The sequence below is a fragment of the Microcaecilia unicolor genome, chromosome 3 (assembly GCF_901765095.1).
Source record: "Microcaecilia unicolor chromosome 3, aMicUni1.1, whole genome shotgun sequence".
Classification (NCBI taxonomy): Eukaryota; Metazoa; Chordata; class Amphibia; order Gymnophiona; family Siphonopidae; genus Microcaecilia; species Microcaecilia unicolor.
Window position 1 is genome coordinate 122,273,625 of NC_044033.1, and position 21,736 is coordinate 122,295,360.

Consider the following 21,736-nt stretch of genomic DNA (forward strand, 5'->3'; position numbering starts at 1 on the left):
GGATAGCGGAGCCTGGGCACTCGAGCAGAGACCACAGCCGACCGGTCGCCAGAGCCCATGCAGGATCGACGAGTGGCACCGCCGCTGCCCTTGGAGCAGGAAGAGGCAATTGATCCTCTCCCCACGGGAGTCCGAACGAGGCTAGCATGGTGGCGGTCGCGCACCCAGCTCTACATCCTAGCCTACCCACATGGAACTGTGAGAGGCGACCGCGCCTCTCCCCATGAGGGACCACACAGTCGATCACTGGCTTTGCCTCCCACCTGCCTGCAAACCGGCTCCCCTGGCAGCAGCAGAGTGAAAGCAACCCGAAGCCAATGGATCTGTCCAGACGGGAAGGAGCGACGGAGGCGTGAAGGTGCTCCCATCGAGGACCGCCAGCGAGAATCAACCGATGGTGCCTTGCAGTCGGGGTGGTCAAGGCAGCGTCACGAGGAGCATGAACAGCTCGGCGGGGATTCCCCAGAGACAGACCCGGGGGCTCGGTGCACAGCTGTGTCTGCTGCCCCACACTGACTTCCACCTCCAGACACGGGCATAGCTCCCAGTGCTGCAGAGCTTCTGTGTCTGGAGCGACGTTTCTGAACACCAGACTGTGAGTAAATTATCCTTCTTACCCTGAGATATTGAGACTCTGCGATTGGCAAAGCTAGGGAGGCCTGATAGTGTAAACCAAAGTGAAAGCTAAATAATTACTGAGGAACTGAGACCACTTTCAGCAGGGCAACCGTCCATGTGGGGGAGCCTCTGTATTGCATTTGATCAAACCAGGAAAACTAGGTTTGTGAGGAGAGTGGACTTGTGCTAGCTAACCAAGGCCAGTTAATCAAAACCAAGTTAATCAAACCGGAAAGTAAAGGTGATCGTGTGACTTTGACTAAAACAGTCTGATGTTGGCCGGTCTGCATACAGGTGAGCTTTTGGCTAATGGAAGGCAACTTTCGGAACTGCTGAATTGTATATATTAGAGGAGATGCTTGAGAAAATGTAAAAGATTTTAGGGAGTTTAAAACCAGTGCCTAAGCGCTAGCATTCCTCGCGGACCACATTCCAAAGAGCATTTAAACCAAGTACCTTCCCATTGTCTTCCAAACACCTTTTGCTTAGTGTTGCATGTGACATCTCCCTGTTAATTACCTTGAAGTGCTCCGAAGTCCCCCCTGCCTCCCCTCTGTCTCCAGCCAACACCAGAAGCGGAGCCTAAGATCTTCTGGAGGCGGGGATAGTGCTAGGCAGACTTATACGGTCTGTGCCAGAGCCGGTGGTGGGAGGCTCGGCTGGTGGTTGGGAGGCGGGAATAGTGCTGGGCAGACTTATACGGTCTGTGCCAGAGCCGGTGGTGGGAGGCGGGGCTGGTGGTTGGGAGGCGGGGATAGTGCTGAGCGGACTTATACGGTCTGTGCCCTGAAAAGGACAGGTACAAATCAAGGTAGGGTATACACAGAAAGTAGCACATATGAGTTTGTCTTGTTGGGCAGACTGGATGGACCATGCAGGTCTTTTTCTGCCGTCATCTACTATGTTACTATGGACAAGAAGGGTGGAAAGCAATTAGCTGCTACGAGACAAACCAAGGAGGACCCTGACTCTGAGCTACTCCCCCCTCCCATCTCCTCTGCCCACTAACTTCCACTGTAACCGGATCCAATACTGACCTCAGCAGCTGAAAGGCAAGATGAAATAATGCACAAAACCAAAACACCAGCCTCCACACCAAACAACAAAATCCTATTACGCATCCAATCCACCAGAACATGAGCTTATTAGTAGTTCACAGTGAACAGAAACCAAAATGAATACCTTCAAACTACTCCCAATAATCTACTCCTTAACATTGATCCACTTAACTCTAACCACCCCACTGGCAGAAAATAACATTATACCCATACTACACAACCATCAAAGATTGATCAGATACACCACACCTCATCAAATCGACAACAGCAACATGCGAACAACCACAGCAGAATAGAAAGAAGGATCCTAACAAACCCATCTTAACCAAGAAACGACAACTAATAAAAGGCCACTCAACACCAAATACAGATGACCCATTCCAAACAATCCAAGTGGGCTATATCAATGCCAGATCTGCTGTAAATAAAACAGAAGTACTAACAGACTGGATTACGTCAGAAAACCTTGACCTACTCTTCATCACTGAAACCTGGATCCACTACCAAAAGGACCCTATAATCCTTGACCTGTGCCCACCAGGATACAAAATCACACACTGGACCAGGAAAGAAGAGAGGCGGTGGAATAGCACAAATCTATTGATCCCATTTCACCACCGAAACCACAGCTGAGTCCATATCACCACAACTTGAAATTGCCTCAATCAGAATCCATAACAAAACCCTACATGACCACTTGAACTGTGTCCTGTTTTACAGACCTCCAGGTAATTGGAACGAAGGCCAGACTAACTTCATGGACTTCATTTCAAACACATCTACAAACAACTCCAATATACTAGTATTAGGAGACATCAACCTTCACCTAGAAGAATCAAACTCTATCAATGCTCGAGAATGTAAGGAATTCCTCCACCTATGGGATCTCACCTGGCCACAAATGCAAGCAACCCACATCAAAGGGCACACACTCAATCTCATCGCACACAAACTTTCAACAGACCAGAACTTAATAATAACAGACATTAAATGGACAGTGACACCCTGGACCGATGACTACAAACTAAACTTGTCCCTACACTGGTGAAAGAAAGGTCTACACCGAATACAAGAACATACATCCTACAGCACAAGAGGTCAAGTAGACACGAAAACATTCTGGCATCTGATATACAATAACGAATGGACAGCACAAACGGACTCCATATACTACCTCATAGATTGGGATAAAAGATGCAAAAGTATACTAGATGAAATAGCACCCTTACGACTAAGAACCTCACGTAAGCATAACTCTATTCCATGGTTCAATGATGAACTGAAAAAGCTAAAAACACAATCCAGGAAACTCAAACGAGCATGGGGTAAAACAAACGATGAACATACACGCAACACATGGAAACAAATACAAAGAAAATACAAATACAAAATAAGGCAGACCAAAAGAGCATACTATAAAACTAAAATAGGGACTGATTACAAAGACAGGAAGAAACTTTACCAACTCGTGAACAAACTCCTAGACACCAACTTGGTCACTACAATGAATACAAACATCCCATCTGCAGACAAACTTGCCAAGTATTTCAATGAAAAAATTGTAAACCTATGCAACACACTACCTCAGGACAACACTGACATCGAACACTTCCTTAATGAGTTGGACCCAATCCCTGGAGAATACCCGGCTGACCGAACCTGGTCAAACTTTGAAACAGTTACCCAGGCAATCAGCAGGTTCTCCAACACTCACTGCAAACTAGATACCTGTCCCAACTACCTATTGAAATCCGCCCCCAACCGTTTCACAGCAGACCTCACATCCCACCTAAATTACATGCTCCAGCAAGGTCTCTTCCCTAAGGAAAATGGCAATATCCTACTCACCCCGATACCCAAAGATACCAAGAAAAAAAAACCCCAAATGAAATCACTAACTACCGTCCAGTAGCATCCATCCCATTGGTAGTCAAACTGATGGAATGCATGGTAACCAAAAAACGCACAGATTATATAAGCAAATTCTCAATATTACACGAATCACAGTCAGGATTTTGCCCCCTCCACAGCACTGAAACAGTACTACTCACTCTCCTAGCCAAATTCAAGCAAGAGATAGCAATAGGCAAAAACATCCTTACATGTCTAGTGCATTCGACATGGTAAACCTCAGTATATTAATAAGACTATAGACACGGGATTGGTGGAAACAGTGCCAGTGAATCAGAGATAAGTCTTACATGTGCACACCAAAGTGTTCCAAGTTCCAACTTTGTTCCTTCCTTGTCTGCAGTGCTGTGACTCGAATCCAGAGAGAGACAGAGAACTGACCAGAATTTTTTTTTTTAATGTACCATTAAATTCTTGAGGGAATGGGTGGGGATGGGTAAGATTCCAGTGGGGACAGGCGGGGATGAGTAAGATTTCTGTCCCCATGCAACTCTTTCGTCTCAATGTCAGAAGTGTAAATAGCTCATCCAATAAATGAAATCCAATAAAATATGAGACAATACACAAGTAAAATATTAAAAAGACATCCAAATTTTAAACTTGTGTATTTTCTCATATTTTAGATTTGTTTGTTTTTAAATTAACAGGAGATTTTATATGTTGATGACCAATCTAGGAACATTTATTGGATGACAGTTTCCTAGGTATAGTAATTTTATCTAGGGTTTTTCATGTATATTTATGTACAGTTTTATTTTCTTTTTTTATTATATATGATTTTTAATATTTTATAGACCCCTGATGCAGGCTGGTGAGGCTGAAACACAAGTCATGCCGGGTCACTGTTATTGTTTCTAATAAAGACAATTTTGAACACCATCTGTGAGAGGTTTCATTGCTCTACTGTTTTGTTTTGCTTGGTGCCTTCCTTCCAGTGGAGCATTTTGCCTTCTGTTTGTGAAGGTCAAGTTTATGCCAGACATAAATATGAAGTGGTTGTGAAGAGGCATAGTCGTCCATATTTTCTTAAATCTAGGCCCTAGTTGACTTCTACATTACTGTTTACAAATATTGTTGGAATGGGATCATGGGAATTGTTAAGGTTAACTATGTGTATTTTTGGAGCTGGTGAAAGTTGTAGATGTTGTTGACCTATTGGATTGTGTATTTTTTTATTTATTTATACTATAATCAATAGAATGAAAAAAAAAACACCCTGTTTAAAATGAGGAGATGGAAAAATCTTTATGGACATTCATTTTTTTTTAAACCTCTTCAAACCAGGATTTTGTGCCACTTTATCAAGACTTTGAGAATTTTTACATAAGAAACCTGTATATGAGAGTCCGTGATAGCTGGAATCGCCCTATCTGCAGCACTCCAGGGCCTCAGTTTGACTTGATGGAGTACTTGACAGATGACTATAACTGGACATTCAGGTGAGTTGACTTTGTAGCTGATAAAAACAGGGCAGGCAGGCACAATGGGTTCGTAGTGCTTTAAATACTGAAACATGCCTGCTAGATGTGCACTTAGTCACAAACGAATATAATATTGATGCCATATAATGGATGCCACCAAGGTATGTAGAAATAAAGGTTAACACAGAAAGAATTGCCTATAGTTTGCTCACTTTCGTTTTGCATATCCATTAATGTCAATATTTGAAGGTTACAAATCATTTAATTGTGGCATAGTATTTTCTGAACTTCCATGAACTGGATGTAGAGAGTCTATTTTTGCCTGAAAGCAAAAGTGTTATGTTCATTTCATGCAAAACCAAGAAAGTGAAGTTTAGACCCCCTATTTACAAAGCTTCGTTAGCGGCTGGCTGTGTAATACTGCTAACACAGCTTTGTAAACATGGGGGTTAATGTGCTGTTTATAAATTTCCAATAATATATCATAACGGAGGGTTAAGCAAGTCACTTAACCCTCCATTGCCCCATGTAAGCCACATTGAGCCTGCCATGAGTGGGAAAGCGCGGGGTACAAATGTAACAAAAAAAAAAGTATATAAGCAATGCCATACTGGGAAAAGACCAAAGGTCCATCGAGCCTAGCATCCTGCCCTCGACAGCGGGCAATCCAGGTCAAGGGCACCTGGCAAGCTACCCAAACGTACAAACATTTTATGCATGTTATTCCCGAAATTGTGGATTTTTCCCAAGTCCATTTAGTAGCAGTCTATGGACTTGTCCTTTAGGAAACTGTCCAACCCCTTTTAAAACTCTGCCAAGCTAACCGCCTTCACTACGTTCTCCGGCAACAAATTTTAATGTTTTAAATAGTAACGTAGTAAAGTATCAAAAAGATTTTACAGCAGTGTAATGAAATGTCTCATTTCATGCATAAATTGCTTATATGACATTTTTTTGTTTTCAGGCGATAAATTAGTTTGTACAAAATGTGACTATAGATCTCTGTTCTGCTTTTGGTTTCTCATTTCCTGTCTACTTGATTTTGTCAAACATATATTTTGTGCAGAGAAAAGCATAATGGGTGGTTCTTGCAGAATGTGTGAGAATGACAATCTAATATTTGTGACTGTGGGGCAGTTGCACAAAAGTCCCTGTAAAGCACTGATTGCTATTTCCAACTCTGTAAAAATTACCAAGGTGGAAATAGCAAGCAATGCACAGCAATAATCGCATGCAAATGAGCTCGCAAAAACAGCGAGCAGCTCAGACAGTCACTAAGCAGTGCATTTGCAGAACAGCCAGTCGCTAAGCTTGGCTGCTCTATGCATGCTACTGATGTCTTCCATATGCGCATACAAGCTGCGTATATGAAAGCCTTGTGTAGCTTTTTTTTTTAATTGCTGCCACAGCTGTCTCTACTGGTCTAAACAGTACTCGCTTTCCTTGGTGTGCAGCCAGACCTGCCTGATCCGCTCCTCGTTAGCAGCAGTGGCGTTCCTAAGGTGGCTGACACCTGGGGCGGATCGCCGATGCGCCCCTCCCCCCGGGTGCATTTTTACCTGCTGGGGGGGTGCTGCGCGCCTGTCGGCTTCGCTCGTTCCATGCTCCCTCTGCCCCGGAACAGGAAGTAACCTGTTCCGGGGCAGAGGGAGCGCAGAGTGAGCGGAGCCGACAGGCGCTTGGCACCCCCCCCCCCCCCCAGCGGCGTGCATCCAAGGCGGACTGCACCCACCGCCCCCCCCCCCCCCAGGAGCGCCACTGGTTAGCAGTCGGCCCTGAGCCAGTGTCAAGATTGCAAGTAGGCAGGGGTTGGAAATCTCCAAGGACATGAAGATTCTCTCCACAGAGGGGGACACGGGGTAAGACCCATGGAGCAGCCAGAAGGAGGCAGGGAAGCAAGGGAGAGCGAGGCGGAGAGAGCCAATAGAGGGCTGCGTGCGTGCATGCTTGGTGAGTTGGGGGGGGGGGGACTCTAGAGATGCCGCAGCTCTCCTCAGCTTGCAGCCGAGTGTAGAATTGCAGTAATAATGGGAAAGAAATACTCTGAACACCTCTGAAATTGCCCCAAGAATCAGAGAGACCCTTTCGTCAGGCAGTGAGCCCTGCAGCTGGGAATTCAGAATTCTGGTTGAAGTTATGCAGGCAGCAGTATTGATAACTCCTGACCTCCCATAAAAATTTCCCAAAAAAAGCTTTTATACTTTGCTTGGAATTCATATTTGAATATTGCTGGGCTCATTTGCGTGCATTTGCTTGTGATTCTCATTGGCTGATACCGTGGACAGAAAAAAGTCTACAGAGCCCCTTTTTGCATCGCCCGCTGGATTCCCTGCTTGATAAACCGACTTGAACCGGTCAGAAATGCACATTACTGGCCCAGTAAGTTTTGTGCATCAGGATCTGTGTCAAGAGAATGTTACTGTTGCAATGAGGACCCCAAGGAGATTCTGTTGCTGTTGTGCACTGGTGTCCTGTGCACAGAGGCAGGTGCAGAAAGGGTTCTGCACTAAAGTTCAGTGCAGTGTTTCCTAATGCATGTGGTTACAAAAGAAAGTGTTCCCCAATACAGTAAGCAAGTAGTAAGGCAATGGGCTAAAATGTGCAGTTACATGCAAGATGCCTTTGCTCATGAGTCTGCTCTAGGGGCAGCTGTTTTGGCATCCAGAGTTGCATGCATGTGCATTTGTGTACTGGAATGCTGTTCTTCACAAATGGATTTTGCAGTAACGTTATTTGTGTACAGTGGCATTCTATCATATGCACAGATGTGTGTTCAACAACTCCGGGTACCAAATACACAATTTTTGCAAATGCCACAGTCTGGCGTTTTTTGGGGGGTTTTCAGCGTAACTTCCCTTTCAGCTCCGTCCTCTTCAAAGAAGCAAGAAAATGTTGTGGGTTCCATATGCTTATAAAAGAGCAGAAGTGGGCATAACATTATGGTGCTAGAGACCACCAAAGAACGGGCTAGCTCCTTGTCAGACCTCATGTTAATCCCAGCTTTAAAAAACAAAAACAAACCAAAAGCCCTGCACTCAACCTTCTGGTTTTCTGTGCAATTCTTTGCATTTGTGCTGAATAGCTAATATCTTCTTTGTTCTAGTGGGATTTAAATGTCTACCCAAGGCTTTGTGCACAGTTTGTGTGTAAAATTTGTTTCAACATAGGGTACCTACAAAATTATGCATAAAAGCCAGGCTAATCTATATGCAAAGCCTAGAGCACTTTACTGCATTGGCCTCAGGGAATTAGAAGGGCTCAACTTTGTATACCGTTAGAACACATTGATGTTGGAGGATTTTCTCTCTTTAGGGTGGCACTGATACTGCAGTAGTGACTCCCCTAATGAGAGCGGGGTGGTTTAGGATCATAGTTTTTTTTAAGGTATTAGCTATGGTGTGTGTGTGTATGTATATATATATATATATATATATATATATTATTTATTTTTTTTAACTATTATGATGTATGTTATTTACTAATGTTTTTTATGAAGAGATTCACCAAAGTGGTGTAATTTCTTACAATTTATTGTATTGTGCATTATATTTTTGATGCTTTGTAACATCTTGAATATGGTCCTTGCATAAAAATGCTTGACCCAACCAAAGCAGAAGAAAAATAGAGTAACTAAGACACAGGTTTTAATCAGAAATAGCTAAAGTGTTGAAATGCCTTCTTTGTAACAGAATTCTGAGAGAACATTTCTTGAAATACATATGCTTGTCCTGCAGGCACACAGGTCGAACTATCAAAGATGTAATAAATATGGGCTCATATAATTATCTGGGCTTTGCTGAGAATAGCCCCAGCTCACTGGAGACAGTGATGGACGTGCTAAAGACATACGGAGCTGGTGTGTGTAGTACCAGGCAGGAAATGGGTAGGTGGTGTAATTTATGCAGCCTCTGCTGTGGCTATGGTCATTATATCCTTTGATGTACACACTTGAATCCTGTGGTGTTTGGACCCGAGTCATATTAGCTTTCTATGCAGTGCTATGGAAGAAAAAGGGCCCTTCTAACTTTAAAAAAATATTTTTGTTATGCATTGAAGTAAAAGTATATATCTAATTAAATATTGAACATGTCTGGAAGAGCGAATTAAATAGTTTAAATAACCATTAGATCAGATTTTATTTATTTAAATACTACTACCCGTGTTGGTAGAGTGGAGCTTCTCATACTGTCTTGATACAAATGACTGAGAGAGAATGTTGTGACCTGTCAGCATTTGTTCACTGTCCATGAAAGTATTCTTCTTAAATACACACATTAAAGCAGTGCTTAATTTAAGTGGGCTTTCCTTCCTTTAAATCTGTCTTGGTGTAGTTCCCAAAAAACGAAAATATCTTTTCGGTCTGTAATGCAGTTATGATTGGGTTTCCTGTTCAATGCGTGTGGTCTGGGTAAAAGTGCCTCAGGCAGCTTCTAATCAATCTAATATGTTGGATTCCAAAGCTCAATGCACAAACTCCAATACTTCATCTTATGGATCATTTCTCAGTCATTTTGTGGCTAAGGCCCAGATGCATCAACCAAGCGTTAAAAAAATAAGAAACGTAAAAGTGCTTAACGATTTTAAAAAAACGAGGAATGCACTACAAAAACACTCCAGAAATGTTCGGATCGGTATTGCAAAGTAGGATGTATCACAGAATCGTTAAACCCGTCGTTAATCAGCGCCTAAAGCATGCGCAGAGCAGCCAAGCTTTATGCTGGCTGCTCTGCGCATGCCACAAAGGCCCAGCTGTCAAAAAAAAAAAAAAACAAACCCCACAAACACGTGTGTTTCGGGAGGGGGCAAAGGCACTCGTCATGAGCGTCCTGTATGGATGCCTTGCCCCCCCCCCCCTCCCCGCTGCTCCCCGCTTCCCCCGCCCACACGAAAAAACTACAATTTTAGCAGCCCCAGCCCCGGGCCGGCCCTCCTCCCTTCCTCCGGGGCCCAGGAAGAAAGAAGGGACGTCTGAGGAGGCCTTCTGACTCGCCGATCAGCTATTCTTGCCCGTGCAGCAGAGGTGAGAGGCGCTGCACGGGCCGTTAAGGCAAAGGGGGGGTCATTGGAGGGGGGAGCGGCAGCCACGACCAAAGGGGGGGCGGCGGGGGCGGGGCACGGGACCGAAGCATGGCAGGAGGCGGAGCTAGTGTGGGAGAATACACAGGAAGGGAGGAGGGCCGGGCTGGGGCTGCTAAAATTGGAGTTTTTTCGTGTGGGCGGGGGAGCAGCGGGGGGGGGGGGGCAAGGCATCCTTACAAGGACGCTCATGATGAGCGCCCTTGCCCCCTCCCGATCCTTTTTTTTTTCTTTCTTTTTTGGTGCTGAGGGAGAAGGGAGCAGCGGCGACCTGGGGCGTCAATAAAGGACGCCCCTGACGCGCGTTTTCGTCCCCCCAGTTATTTTTTTTTTATGGATTTTGTAAACTTCTAGCAGACAGCCCTAACGGAGGTACAGACCTCTCGTTAGATTTCACGGTGTTTTCCTGCGTTAAACGAATCGGAAAAGGTTAGTGCATGCCATTTCAATGGGATTTGTAGAAGAATATAAAGGATGATGTTTGTTATTGCCTATCACCTGTTTCAGAATCTTGGAGAGGTCCTTTCTAGCGGCCCCCCGACTAAGCCTTCCGCTACTGTGCATTCTGCGACCAAACTCTTTGTTCTTGCTGGGCATGGAGGAAGTTTACAGACCGGTGAATACAAAGATAGATCAAAGCCTAAGTCTTCGGGTACTCCCACGCCTGAAGAAACAGCAGGTTCTCCAACTCCGGAAACTACTGGAGATCCGATGGCATATAGCGTCTGTTGCACAGGAGTAGATGTACAGCTCGCTGAGGGAGTGGGCTTCACTATTCCTTTCCGCTTTGTCTGAGCCATAGTTATAGGACTATCTTGAGTAAAACAATCTGAGCCTCAGAGAGCACAAGAGGCACTGCCACCGGTCATGTTGCCATTTTGAATCCACCCCCGGCCTAATATATAATTTAAAACAAAAATCTATGACAAATTAATTTTTAATTTAAATATTCAAAATACTTTGTGTAAGCCACCAAGAGTAATTTTATTTTACACCTTTAATATTTTAAATACACAGAGAAAAATCAAAACCAAAATATTCATGGTGGGACTTTGATCTGGCATTGAAAGAGAAATAGGATAGCAGGTGAGTTCCTGTTGAAACTTCATATATTTTTTAACTTTTAGAGCTACTACCCAGCTTTGTTGCATCCCACTGTGGCTAAATAAGCGGAAAGTTTTGATTTGGAAAGGGAGTGCACATGAAAAGAGACCTACCTTTGCAGACGTTTGCGACGTAGCTCCAACTCTGTGAGCACAATAACTACATTAAAGACTTGTTGGATATCTCTTGAGCCAGGGATCTAATTTCTTGGTGATCTTACCAAATTAGCAATGGATGAAGTAGTTCAGTTAGTTAAGATGATCCTCAGTAACGCTTCAGGTAGAGGAGGTAGAGCTCTGGGTGAGGGAGTTGGAAGACTCTCTTGTCTCTGCATAACAAAAGATCATGAAGTTGGAACACTGCTATACATTTTTTGCTGGCAGTCAAGCTGCAATTGTGGGCCAACTTCAGTATTGGGTAGCAACCCAGTTCAGTACTTTTCAAAAAGTCTGCTGGAACTGTTAGAGCTGCAGTGCAAAGGTGGGCTGCTCCAGGGAGACTTCACTCACAGGGCATTTGCCTAACTCTAGCTAAAGGCAGCAAGTGTAGAGTGGTTGTAGCCTGCCAGGAACTTAGGTGAACTTTGGATTTTTCATGGGAGCTGTAGCATGAGAAGAGAATCCACAAACGTGGAGAACTCAACGAAATCCCATGGATAGTCACAATACAACCAAACAGTGGGTAAAAAACCAGGAGTTCCAGAGTGAAGATGAACCAAACTTTATTAATCAGTATATTGACTCAAAAAAGGATCTGTATGAGATACTGATTGTGCGTGAGGTGAAGTGTCACGTTCTGTCGAATGTCTTGTAGTGTTTGGAAAACCTGGCCTTGCAAAAGGACTAGCTAATGGAGATGTATAAAGGTCTCCTGAGTCACTTCTAATGTGTTTGCACCTATGTTCTATTGGTAAATTTTCATGGTCTTCTCTAGATTGTAAAGGCCTGTTAATGGTTATAGAATGAAAATCGGGTTTTTTTTTTTTTTTTTAATTATTGGTAAAATATTGTCTCGCTTTAGAAAAAGCTGCAGCATGAGAGGCAGTTTATCAAGGTCAAGAAGCAGGCACAGACTAAAATATGCTACGCTGTACCCAGCTAAGCTGCATGTCAAGTCTGATGGGAAATCCTTGTTTGACTCTGTAGAGGGTAATGGAGTGGAGGAGTAGCCTAATGGTTAGTGCAGCAGGCTTTGATCCTGGCAGCCTGGGTTCAGTTCCCACTGCAGCTTCTTGTGACCTTGGACAAGTCACTTAACCCTCTGTTGACCCGGGTACAAAAAAAAAGCACAGATTGTGAGCCCTCTAGGGACAGAGAAAGTACCTGCATATAATGTGTACATTGCTGCGTATATCTAGTAGCTATGTAGAAATGAGTAGTAGTAGTAGTAAAGTAGCTCATAAATCATTCAGGTGTATTTATTTATGACATTTTTTACCCCACATTATCCCAGCAACTTGAGTTCAAAGTGGCTAACAATACTGTTAAACCAGGCTAAAGTACACCAACAAAGCGAATACAGAACTACATCATACAAAAATTAGAATAAAGACACTTCAATGCCTGGATCAGACAGAAAGACAGAATGGTAGGCGTGGTCAGATCAGCCTAAACAGGAAGATCAAGAACCGCTTCCAAATATCTGCTAAAGAGGAAGGTCTTTACAATTTTTTGAATAGTCATGTAATCTCTTTGATTACGGACAGATATAGGTAAGGAGGTCCCAACATTTAGGGTCTGTAATTCCAAGACACTTAAAACTAAAGGCCCACTGAAATGGATAATAAGGATTAATACTGTTATCTAGCACTGCTGGAAAAGTTGTTGGTATCAGTAAAGACTTAGTTTCATTCAACTTGTAACTTGAATTCTCAGAGGACAGGCAAGCATGACATTCTCATATGTGAGAGACATCATCCACAGAGCCTTGTGTGTACGCTGTCACTTTAAAACTTTGAGGCGGGGGTCACGTGATGCCGTCAGGCTGAGAGGACGCTCGTCTGCCCCGCTCTACTTCACCAGCACATAATCTGCAAAATTACTGATTTATGAGTTCCCCCCGGAACATAAATAGGGTTGTGAGGCTGTATTTGACCCCGGCATTGTTATTTGGAGGAGTTTGGACTGTGCAAGCCATCAGGTCTGTGGGGTTATGCCGGTGAAGACGCAGCGGCCTATCAGAGACCGCGTGCAGCCAGGGAGCCCCAAGATGGCGACGCTGCAGTCCGCCGTGGTTACATTGCAGGAGGAAGCGGTAAGAGAACTAACCAAGCAACTTACAGCAGTGCTGGATGACCGCCTCTCTTAAGTTACAGGCTTCGGTCGTTGATATCAAGGAAACCTTGGAGCGGCAGGCGACACGATTACAGCAGGTGGAGGAGCGCATTGGAAGACAGGAGGACAGGTCGGTGGCCCTTGACGGTCGTGTTCAGGCGGTGGAAGCACTAACTCAACAACTGGCACAAATGACGGACGATCTGGAGAACAGAAGTTGACGCAATAATGTGCGAATAATTGGCTTACCCGAGTCGGTCCAAGACAAGGAGTTGCGGGACTTTATTGAAACGCAGCTTCCTACACATTTAAATGGTACCGTGTCTCCAGGCCCTCTTTAGATTGAACGGGTGCATCGGGTTGGAATAGCCAGAGAGGGGGAGCAGTGGCTGACACCGGTGTTGGCACGGGTCCTGAATTATGCTGATAAAGAGAAATTGATGCAGGCATACCATGTAAAACGTTCTGTGGAGTATAAAGGAGCAAAAATTCTGTTGTTTCAGGATTATTCAGCACGTGTTTCGGAACAAAGACGCCAACTGGGCCAACAATGCAAGACTCTCTTTGCTAAAGGAATTCGCTTTGCTATGCTATACCCAGCAAGGGTTCGGGTAACCCACGACAACAAAACTTTGTTTTTCATTGGTCCGTTAGATCTAAAATCCTATGTGGATAAGTTGTAAGTTGCACTCTTGCTTATCTGCTGCAATCCAATAACTGATTCTTATTCTGCTAAGAATGGGGGAAGGCATGGAGGTGGAGATACTGCATTGCTACTGGGAGAAAGAAACTGTGCCTTGGACATTCATCCATCATGTTCCTGGTTGTATTGGTGACATTTCTTTTTATTATTTTCCGGCGTTCCTCCATGAGTGACTCCCTGTGGCCTCACTCAGTATGGTGCTGCATGAAGGGGACTCCCTTGGTTTGATCAGTTTCAGTTGAACGGTTTGGTATGGTTGATCAGGGTTGTTTCGTTCTATGTGGTACTGGTTGATTTTGGTACTGGGGGTAAAGGGAAAGAAAAGGGTGAGGGGAGGGGGGAAGGGTTGGTACGATTGGGAAGCTGACTGGAGGTAGGATTGTTGGGATTTGAACTTTGGTGGGTGTATGGATGTGTATGGGAGGTATGGTGTTGGCTTGGGGAGGGAGAGGATAGGTGGGGAGGGGGACTACTTAGAAGGCTGGATGGGGATATTGGGATACAGGTTGTGGAACAGGTCTCTTTGAGGACGCCAAGTACAATGGTGCAAATGTTTAGGATAACTCATGGGTGTCTCCTCTGGTATCTCCGTGAGAGGTGGCAAGGCGGGGGGCTGTGCTGGGAGGCCCCTGAGCCGATAGTGCACTGTAAGTTTATACACATACAATTAGAATATCATTGTTATGCCTGCGGCTAGGCTACGGGTAGTAACATTAAATGTAGATGGCATTCATTCTCCCATAAAACGGACCAGACTATTACAATATCTTAAGAGGAAGCAAACGGATGTAGCGTAACTCCAGGAAACTCATCTGAATAATGTAGAACACACTACTCCAGGAAACTCATCTGAATAATGTAGAACACACTAAGTTGCGGAGAGATTGGGTGGGAGAGGCCTATTATGTCTCCTTCAGTGACCGACAAAGAGGGGTGGCTATATTAATTAGGAAATCCTTGGCCTTTACACGTCATAATACATATCAAGACACGGACGGACGGTGGGTCATTGTGGCGGGGGTGCTGCAAGGGTCCAAGGTGGCGTTTTGTGGTCTCTATGCTCCTAACGTATACCCCCAGCAATTTTTCACTCAGGTCAAAGCCAAGTTGGCTGTGCTGGATGAGTACCCGCTAATAGTTGGGGGGGGGGGGATTTCAGTATAACAGGTGATCCTTCTATAGACTGTAAACCGCCCAGACAACCTATGAGTGACCACAAGGGTGTTAACTACCTGGCGGAGGAGTTAGCGGTGCTGGATGTATGGCGACTGTTACACGAGGAGGAGCAGGAGTTTACTTTTTTTTCCCACCCCACAAAGTACATGCTCATCTGGATTACATATTTGTGTCCAGGACTTTCTTACGATTTATTTCACAGGCAGATATAGGGGAGACTGAAGTATCGGACCATGCACCGGTGTGGGTTGATATGCAGTGGAGCACAGCGTCTCGCTCCCAATGGTAGCGAATGAACCCCACCTTGTACCAGAATAGGGAATTTAAGATATATTTACGTAAAGTATGGATGGATTACCTTGCTGAGAATTGGGTGGAGGATGTGGGACCCCGCATATTTTGGGAAGCATCCAAGGCAGTAGTTAGGGGTAAAGTTATTGCATTTACCTCCTCACTTCAGAAAAAGAGGGAAACGGCCACGCTGGAAGCGGCAGACCAGCTTCGTGCTGCTCGTCACGCTTTCTTGGCTTGTTTGGTGGAAACTAACTGTCTTTTGTATTTAGGGAAGAGAAAAGAGATGCAAAACCTCATTAACGAGCGGGCAATGAACAACATCAGGTTATATAAATATAAATTACAAATGTGAGGTAACAAAACTGGGAAATTATTGGCATCAATGGTACGCCCACGCTCTGACAAAAGTTACATCCTTGGGGAGGTTTCATAGCACACAGTCTGCGATACCCACAGAATTTGTCAGTTTTTATACCTCTCTATATGACACAGGATCGTTCTCAGAATCCTTATGTGAGACCTTTTTTGATAGGCTACAGTTGCCTAGACTTACTGAAGAGCAGGTGGCGACACTCAGTGCGCCATTAGCTGGTAAAGAGGTACAGAGAGTCATTAAGAGATTAACTATCTAAGGCTCCCGGTCCAGATGGGTTGGGGTCTGAATTCTACAGAGTTCTTCAGGATATTCTTATACCCCCGTTTATTGTTATGTGTGAGGACATCTGGGATTCTCAGAGAATGGACAATACATTAAATCATGTTTATATCATAGTACTGCCGAAGCCCAGAAAGGACCCTGAGCAGGTGGGATCATACCGCCCCATTTCCTTAATAAACCAGGATCTTAAGATTTTAGCGGGAGTCATGGCAGATAGGAACATTCCTTCCCACTCTCATACACCCAGAGCAAGTGGGATTTGTATCAGGCAGATTTGCATCAGCTAATATTTTGAAAGTGTGTAGAGTGTTATGTGAAGGGGCGAAGCGATCAGGGGATGCTATCTTGTCTAGTCTAGATGCCGAAAAGGCCTTCGATAAAGTATTGTGGCAGTACTTTTTCTGGGTCCTTCAGTGTTTTGGTATATCTGGAGCTTTTTTGGACTGGGTGCGGGTGTTATATAGCAACCCCTCAGCCCAATTTATCAATAACGCTCTTACGCCCCCCATTGCTTTGGGACGGGGCACTAGACAGGGATGCCCTCTCTCCCCATTATTGTTTGTACTGTCTTTAGAACCACTGGTGGCCCAAATTCGACAGGAGGAGAGGTTAGGGGGTATTCAGGTGGGAGAATGCGAACATAGGGTAAATTTATTCACTGATGACATGCTGCTGCTCCTCAATAATGCAACAACTACATTGCCAGTGGTGATGGGGATTATATGGGATTTTGGTGAGTTTGCGGGACTCCGCATTAACTTTGGAAAGTTGGAAGCCTTGCCCGTCACTGCTCCCTGTAGGAGTACTTCCTTAGTGGTCTTTCCATTGGGATGGGCAAGAACAGGGATTAAATATCTGGGGGTGCATCTAAGTGCAGATTATGAATGGATGTATAGGAAAAATATTATTGAGAAACTGGAAGGGATACGAAGACTGTGTGCACGATGGAATGATCTCCCAGTCAATTTTCTGGGCTGAGTTGCCCTAGTGAAAATAATATTACTACCTAAAATATTATACCTGTTATAGATGTTGCCTTTCTGGGTCAGGCAGAGGGAGGAGGGGCTATATCGGAGTACAGTTAGCTCCTTTATTTGGCACTCAAAGCGTCCCCACATTGCCTTTACTAACTTACGGCTCCCAGATCTAAGGCTATATAGCGTAGCCTCGCTACTAAGGTGGGTACATGAATGTTATACTTTGTCAAACAGGTATGCCCTTCCAAGGTTCTGGCATAGTTGGTGTGTGCCTCTCGACATATTTTCGGTGTGGGCATGGGGCTGACGAGTTGGCAGGTACAGGGTAGGCAGGAACCAGTTTGTTACAGCATTGGGAAAGGCATGGAGATGGTGGAGAGAGGTCATAGGAGGGGCTAGGGGGATGGATCCCTTTTTGTCTATTATTAATAACCTGGACTTTCAAGCAGGGGAGGAGCATGGTTCCTTTAGGCTTTGGCAACAAGGGGGGTGCCAATATTTGGGACAATTGTCGAATCTGGGGGGATCTAGCTTCCCCACCTTTGACGTGATCAGACGAGCATGTCACCCTCCGCACACACAATTTTTTCGTTTCTTACAAGTAAGAGACTACTATAATTCAATGGTGAGGCTGGGGGGGCTCCCCGGTCTGCTTCACCAAGCTGGATAAAATTTTTCAGGCTATGCCTGCTTCCTCTAATTGTCTTTCACAATGGCACCAGTTGATAGTAGACAATCGAACCGCTCCTCATATGGAGGGGACTGGCTTTGATATGGAGCAGGGATGTTGGTGAGACTATCACTTGGGAATCGTTGGGGGGATCTTTGAGGCTGTTCCCAAGTTTTCGGTGAATGCTGCCTTTCAAGACATCCAGTACTACATTCTTTACAGAGTGTGTATCACTTGGCAAAGAGGGAAGGAGATGGGGCTGTGGAGTGATGAAACCTGTATAAAATGTCATGGGGTCCCAGGCACTATTGCATTTGTTTCTGGAATGCCCGTCTTTCTCACAATTATGGACCCAGTCCTTGGCAATTATTGAGCGCATTTTAAATATGCCACTGGAATGGTCCTATACTGCATTGCTTTTATGTGATGAGACACAGTTACGAGGGGAGGGGTTGAACGAGGCCCAATGTCAGTTTGCATTACTAGCTATATTGTTGGTCAAAAAGTGTATATTGCAGTCATGGAGGGATGTAGTGCCTCCCCGCATGGCTCAATGGACGCATTTTATGAAGAAGATGGCAGAATGGGTGCCCCTGCAATATACCTTAGCTACTTCTAGGAGGCAGAGAATGGTCAGGGACATTTGGAACATCTATTTACAACTAGCTCTAGAAGAGGGCAGGGATGCACCTCGGAGTGTATGAGTGAGATATCTATTAGTGGCGATGTTGTGTGGTATGCGAGTGACTAAGGGAGCCCAGGGTGGGAGGGAGGACAGAAGGGGAGGGGACTAGAATAAAAGTAAAAATGAGGAGAGGAGCATAGGTTCATTATAATTGCGTGATTGCCTGGAGTTCTTCTGTTTCATTAGGCATTCGGTAGTATTCAATTTCGGTTATGTATTTATGGGGCTTAATGTTTCAGTATAATGAAAATAGAAAGTGTTGCCTGTATTAGATTCAGTGAATAGGCATAATTGTTGTAACTATGTGACTCTTCAATTCAATAAAGACATTTAAAAAAAAAAACAACAACTTTGAAGCAGTGCCCCCACTGCGCATGCATGGGTGCCTTCCCACCTGAAGTTCGAGTGCGAGACAAGCAGTCTAGCGTTGTCTGCAGAGCCAGAGAGGTTGGGTTTCTAATCTCTCAGTGCATCAAACTTTACCTTTTGGTGTTTTCCCTTTTGCGGAATATTTTTTCTTATATTAATTTTCTTTATTAATTTTATTCAACTTATAGATTTTTGAAATTTTTAATATTTTCTTTTTTTGGCTTTTGAGGCCTTTTGCTGGGAAGCAGCGATCATTTTCAGATACAGAATTACTAGAGCTCCTTGGGCCATTGAGCCTTTTGACCTTCAGTCGGCCATTTTTCCCTTTGTCATCAAGGGTGCTGAGTGACTGTAAGAAGTGTACTCAGTGCAATAGGACCGTTTCAGACATAGACCCCCTTAACTGGTGTGTTCAGTGCTTGGGTCTGGAGTACAGGGACATACAGTGTGCCTCTGTCTGTGCATGCAAGCGTGGACACTTAAAACCCGCAGAGTCCAGCACTTGATGCAAAAGCAAGGTCCAACATCGTACTCGGTACTGTGACTGTGTAAGGACTCTACGTCTTCTTTGCCACATGATTCGAGGGACCTGCAACGTAAAAAACCTAAGAAGCATCACCATCATTCTCCCTACAGCCACTCTGCCAACTCCTCCCCTACATTGACATCCTCATAGGATGCGCCCATAGTAACATAGTAGATGACGGCAGATAAAGACCTGTGCAGGCCATTCAGTCTGCCCAACAAGATAAATTCATAGCATATGTATATCTGATCTTGATTTGCTCCTCATTGGTTTTGGCGAGAAACTCCTCATGGGAGGTCCAAGACCGAGCCTGCCTTGACAAGGATGAACTATGTCCTCAAGAAGGACGTCAGTGTTGGCTGCAGCCTTGGCTCCGGCAAAGCTTCCAACACTTATGTTGAGGGAGTACCGACACTGGTGGCAGTTGACACTGATGCCACAAGCGTACTGGCGTTGGAGACCTCGCTGCAGCCTGTTGGCTATGTGGGTCAGCAGCAAGAGACATTGTAGGTGCAAGCACTCCAGACGCCGATGCACTCTGATGTATGAACCCTGCCAAAAGCTTAGGGAGCAAGTCCCGGAGGTGCTCGTCGATGGCCAACATCGTAGAAACAGGCTACTGAATAGTTGGGGTCAGAGCGGACCTAGTTCTGGCTGCGTTGAGACCCACACAGCGGCATCTCTTGTATGGAGGGGGAGCAGTCCTCCTGGTGCCAACGCTACTAAGGTACCGAGTATTCCTTCAGTGCCCCAGAGCTCCCAGCACTGTGCATAGAGGTTTATCAATGCCGATGCTTCTTGGGCTTCCCTCGATGCCCGTCATCAACCTTCTCGGTGCCAATGAGGACAGCATCTAATTCTCACGTCACCTCGGGGTCGGGTCAGATTCTGACTAGTTCCGGGGGCCTGCACAGCAATTGACGTCAAGGTAGGTGGAGACCCACTTGATGCACGGCTGCTCCGTGTCTGTGGGCCTAGCAGACATGCATACTGATGCACCCGATTTCACTGCAACTATCGATGCTGATACTGATGTCGAGGCTTTGAACATGGCTTCAAAAAGATTTTCCTGTTGAGGCTCTCTGGCCAACTGGGTTCTTTTCTTTATACAAAAACAAAGAGCAGAGAAGGGGAATACTCAGGCATCAAACACTGAAGACGCCAAGAATGGGTGTCATTGCCAGATATGGTTCTATTGCACCAGCTGCGGGGCTTATAGCCACTGGGAACCTTTGATGACATGGAAGGAAAAACAGCTGTGACCAAATCAAAAGACTTTGGAGCCGAAAAAAAGGGTTAAAGCACCAGAAAAAAGATAGGAAAGCCTGACCAAAGTTCAGACCTAATTGTGGCTTACTGAGCATGGTAAAAACAAAGGAAATTTAAAAGATGGCAAAAATAACCTAAACTGTAAGGGAAAGGAAAAAAAGAGAACCCTGAAAAAGAATAGGGCAAAATTAAAAAAACAAAATTTAAAAAACTGGGAAAGCTCAAGAAAATTTACTCTCAAAGCAATCCCAAACCAGTTGTGAGTAGCGGTAAAAAAAAAAAAAAAAAGAAAGGACGTCCTCTCCTCACTGGAGAAAAAAGAGAACCGTGGATCCCGTGCTCTCGCAGTGGGAGCGCGACACACACTTTTGAAGTTATATATAGCTTTTTGAAGCTCTGGACCAGACAACGAGGACTGCATTATCCACATGTGAGAATTAATGGCCTGCTTGTGCTCTGAGAATAAATTTTATTGTGGTGGGTTTAGTCACACTAATAGCATGGATTAAGTTGAGGGAAGTCTTGCCTCACTAATTTGCTTCATTTCTTAGAAGGCATGAATAAACATGTGGCTAAAAGTGAGCCGGTTGATGTAGTGTATCTAGATTTTCAGAAAGCTTTTGATAAAGTTCCTCCTGAGAGACTCCTGAGAAAATTAAAGTCATGGGATGGGAGACAAGGTTCTGGTGTGGATTAGGAATTGGTTATTGGACAGAAAACAGAGGGTAGGTTTAAATGGTCATTTCTCTCAATGGAGGAGGGTGAACAGGGGAGTGCCACAGAGATCTGTATGTGGACCCGTGCTGTTTATAACATATTTATGAATGATGTGGAAGTTGGAACAATGAATGAGGTGATTAAATTTGCAGATGATTAACTTGTTCCAAAAGCACAAAGACTGCGGGACACTCAGAGAAATTACATGGAAATACTTTTAAAACAAATAGG

The 21,736-nt window shown here is 44.7% G+C and overlaps 1 protein-coding gene across 2 annotated transcripts in view; it reads left to right on the forward strand.

Annotated features, from left to right (window-relative positions):
* The window catches only part of LOC115465679 (serine palmitoyltransferase 3-like), a 247,587-nt gene that overhangs the window by 97,902 nt on the left and 127,949 nt on the right, over positions 1-21,736 (forward strand). For both annotated transcript variants that reach the window (XM_030196336.1, XM_030196337.1), the window contains exons 3-4: positions 4,872-5,026; positions 8,743-8,891. In XM_030196336.1, the coding sequence (XP_030052196.1) occupies positions 4,872-5,026; positions 8,743-8,891 (304 nt within the window). The remainder of the gene's footprint in view (positions 1-4,871; positions 5,027-8,742; positions 8,892-21,736) is intronic.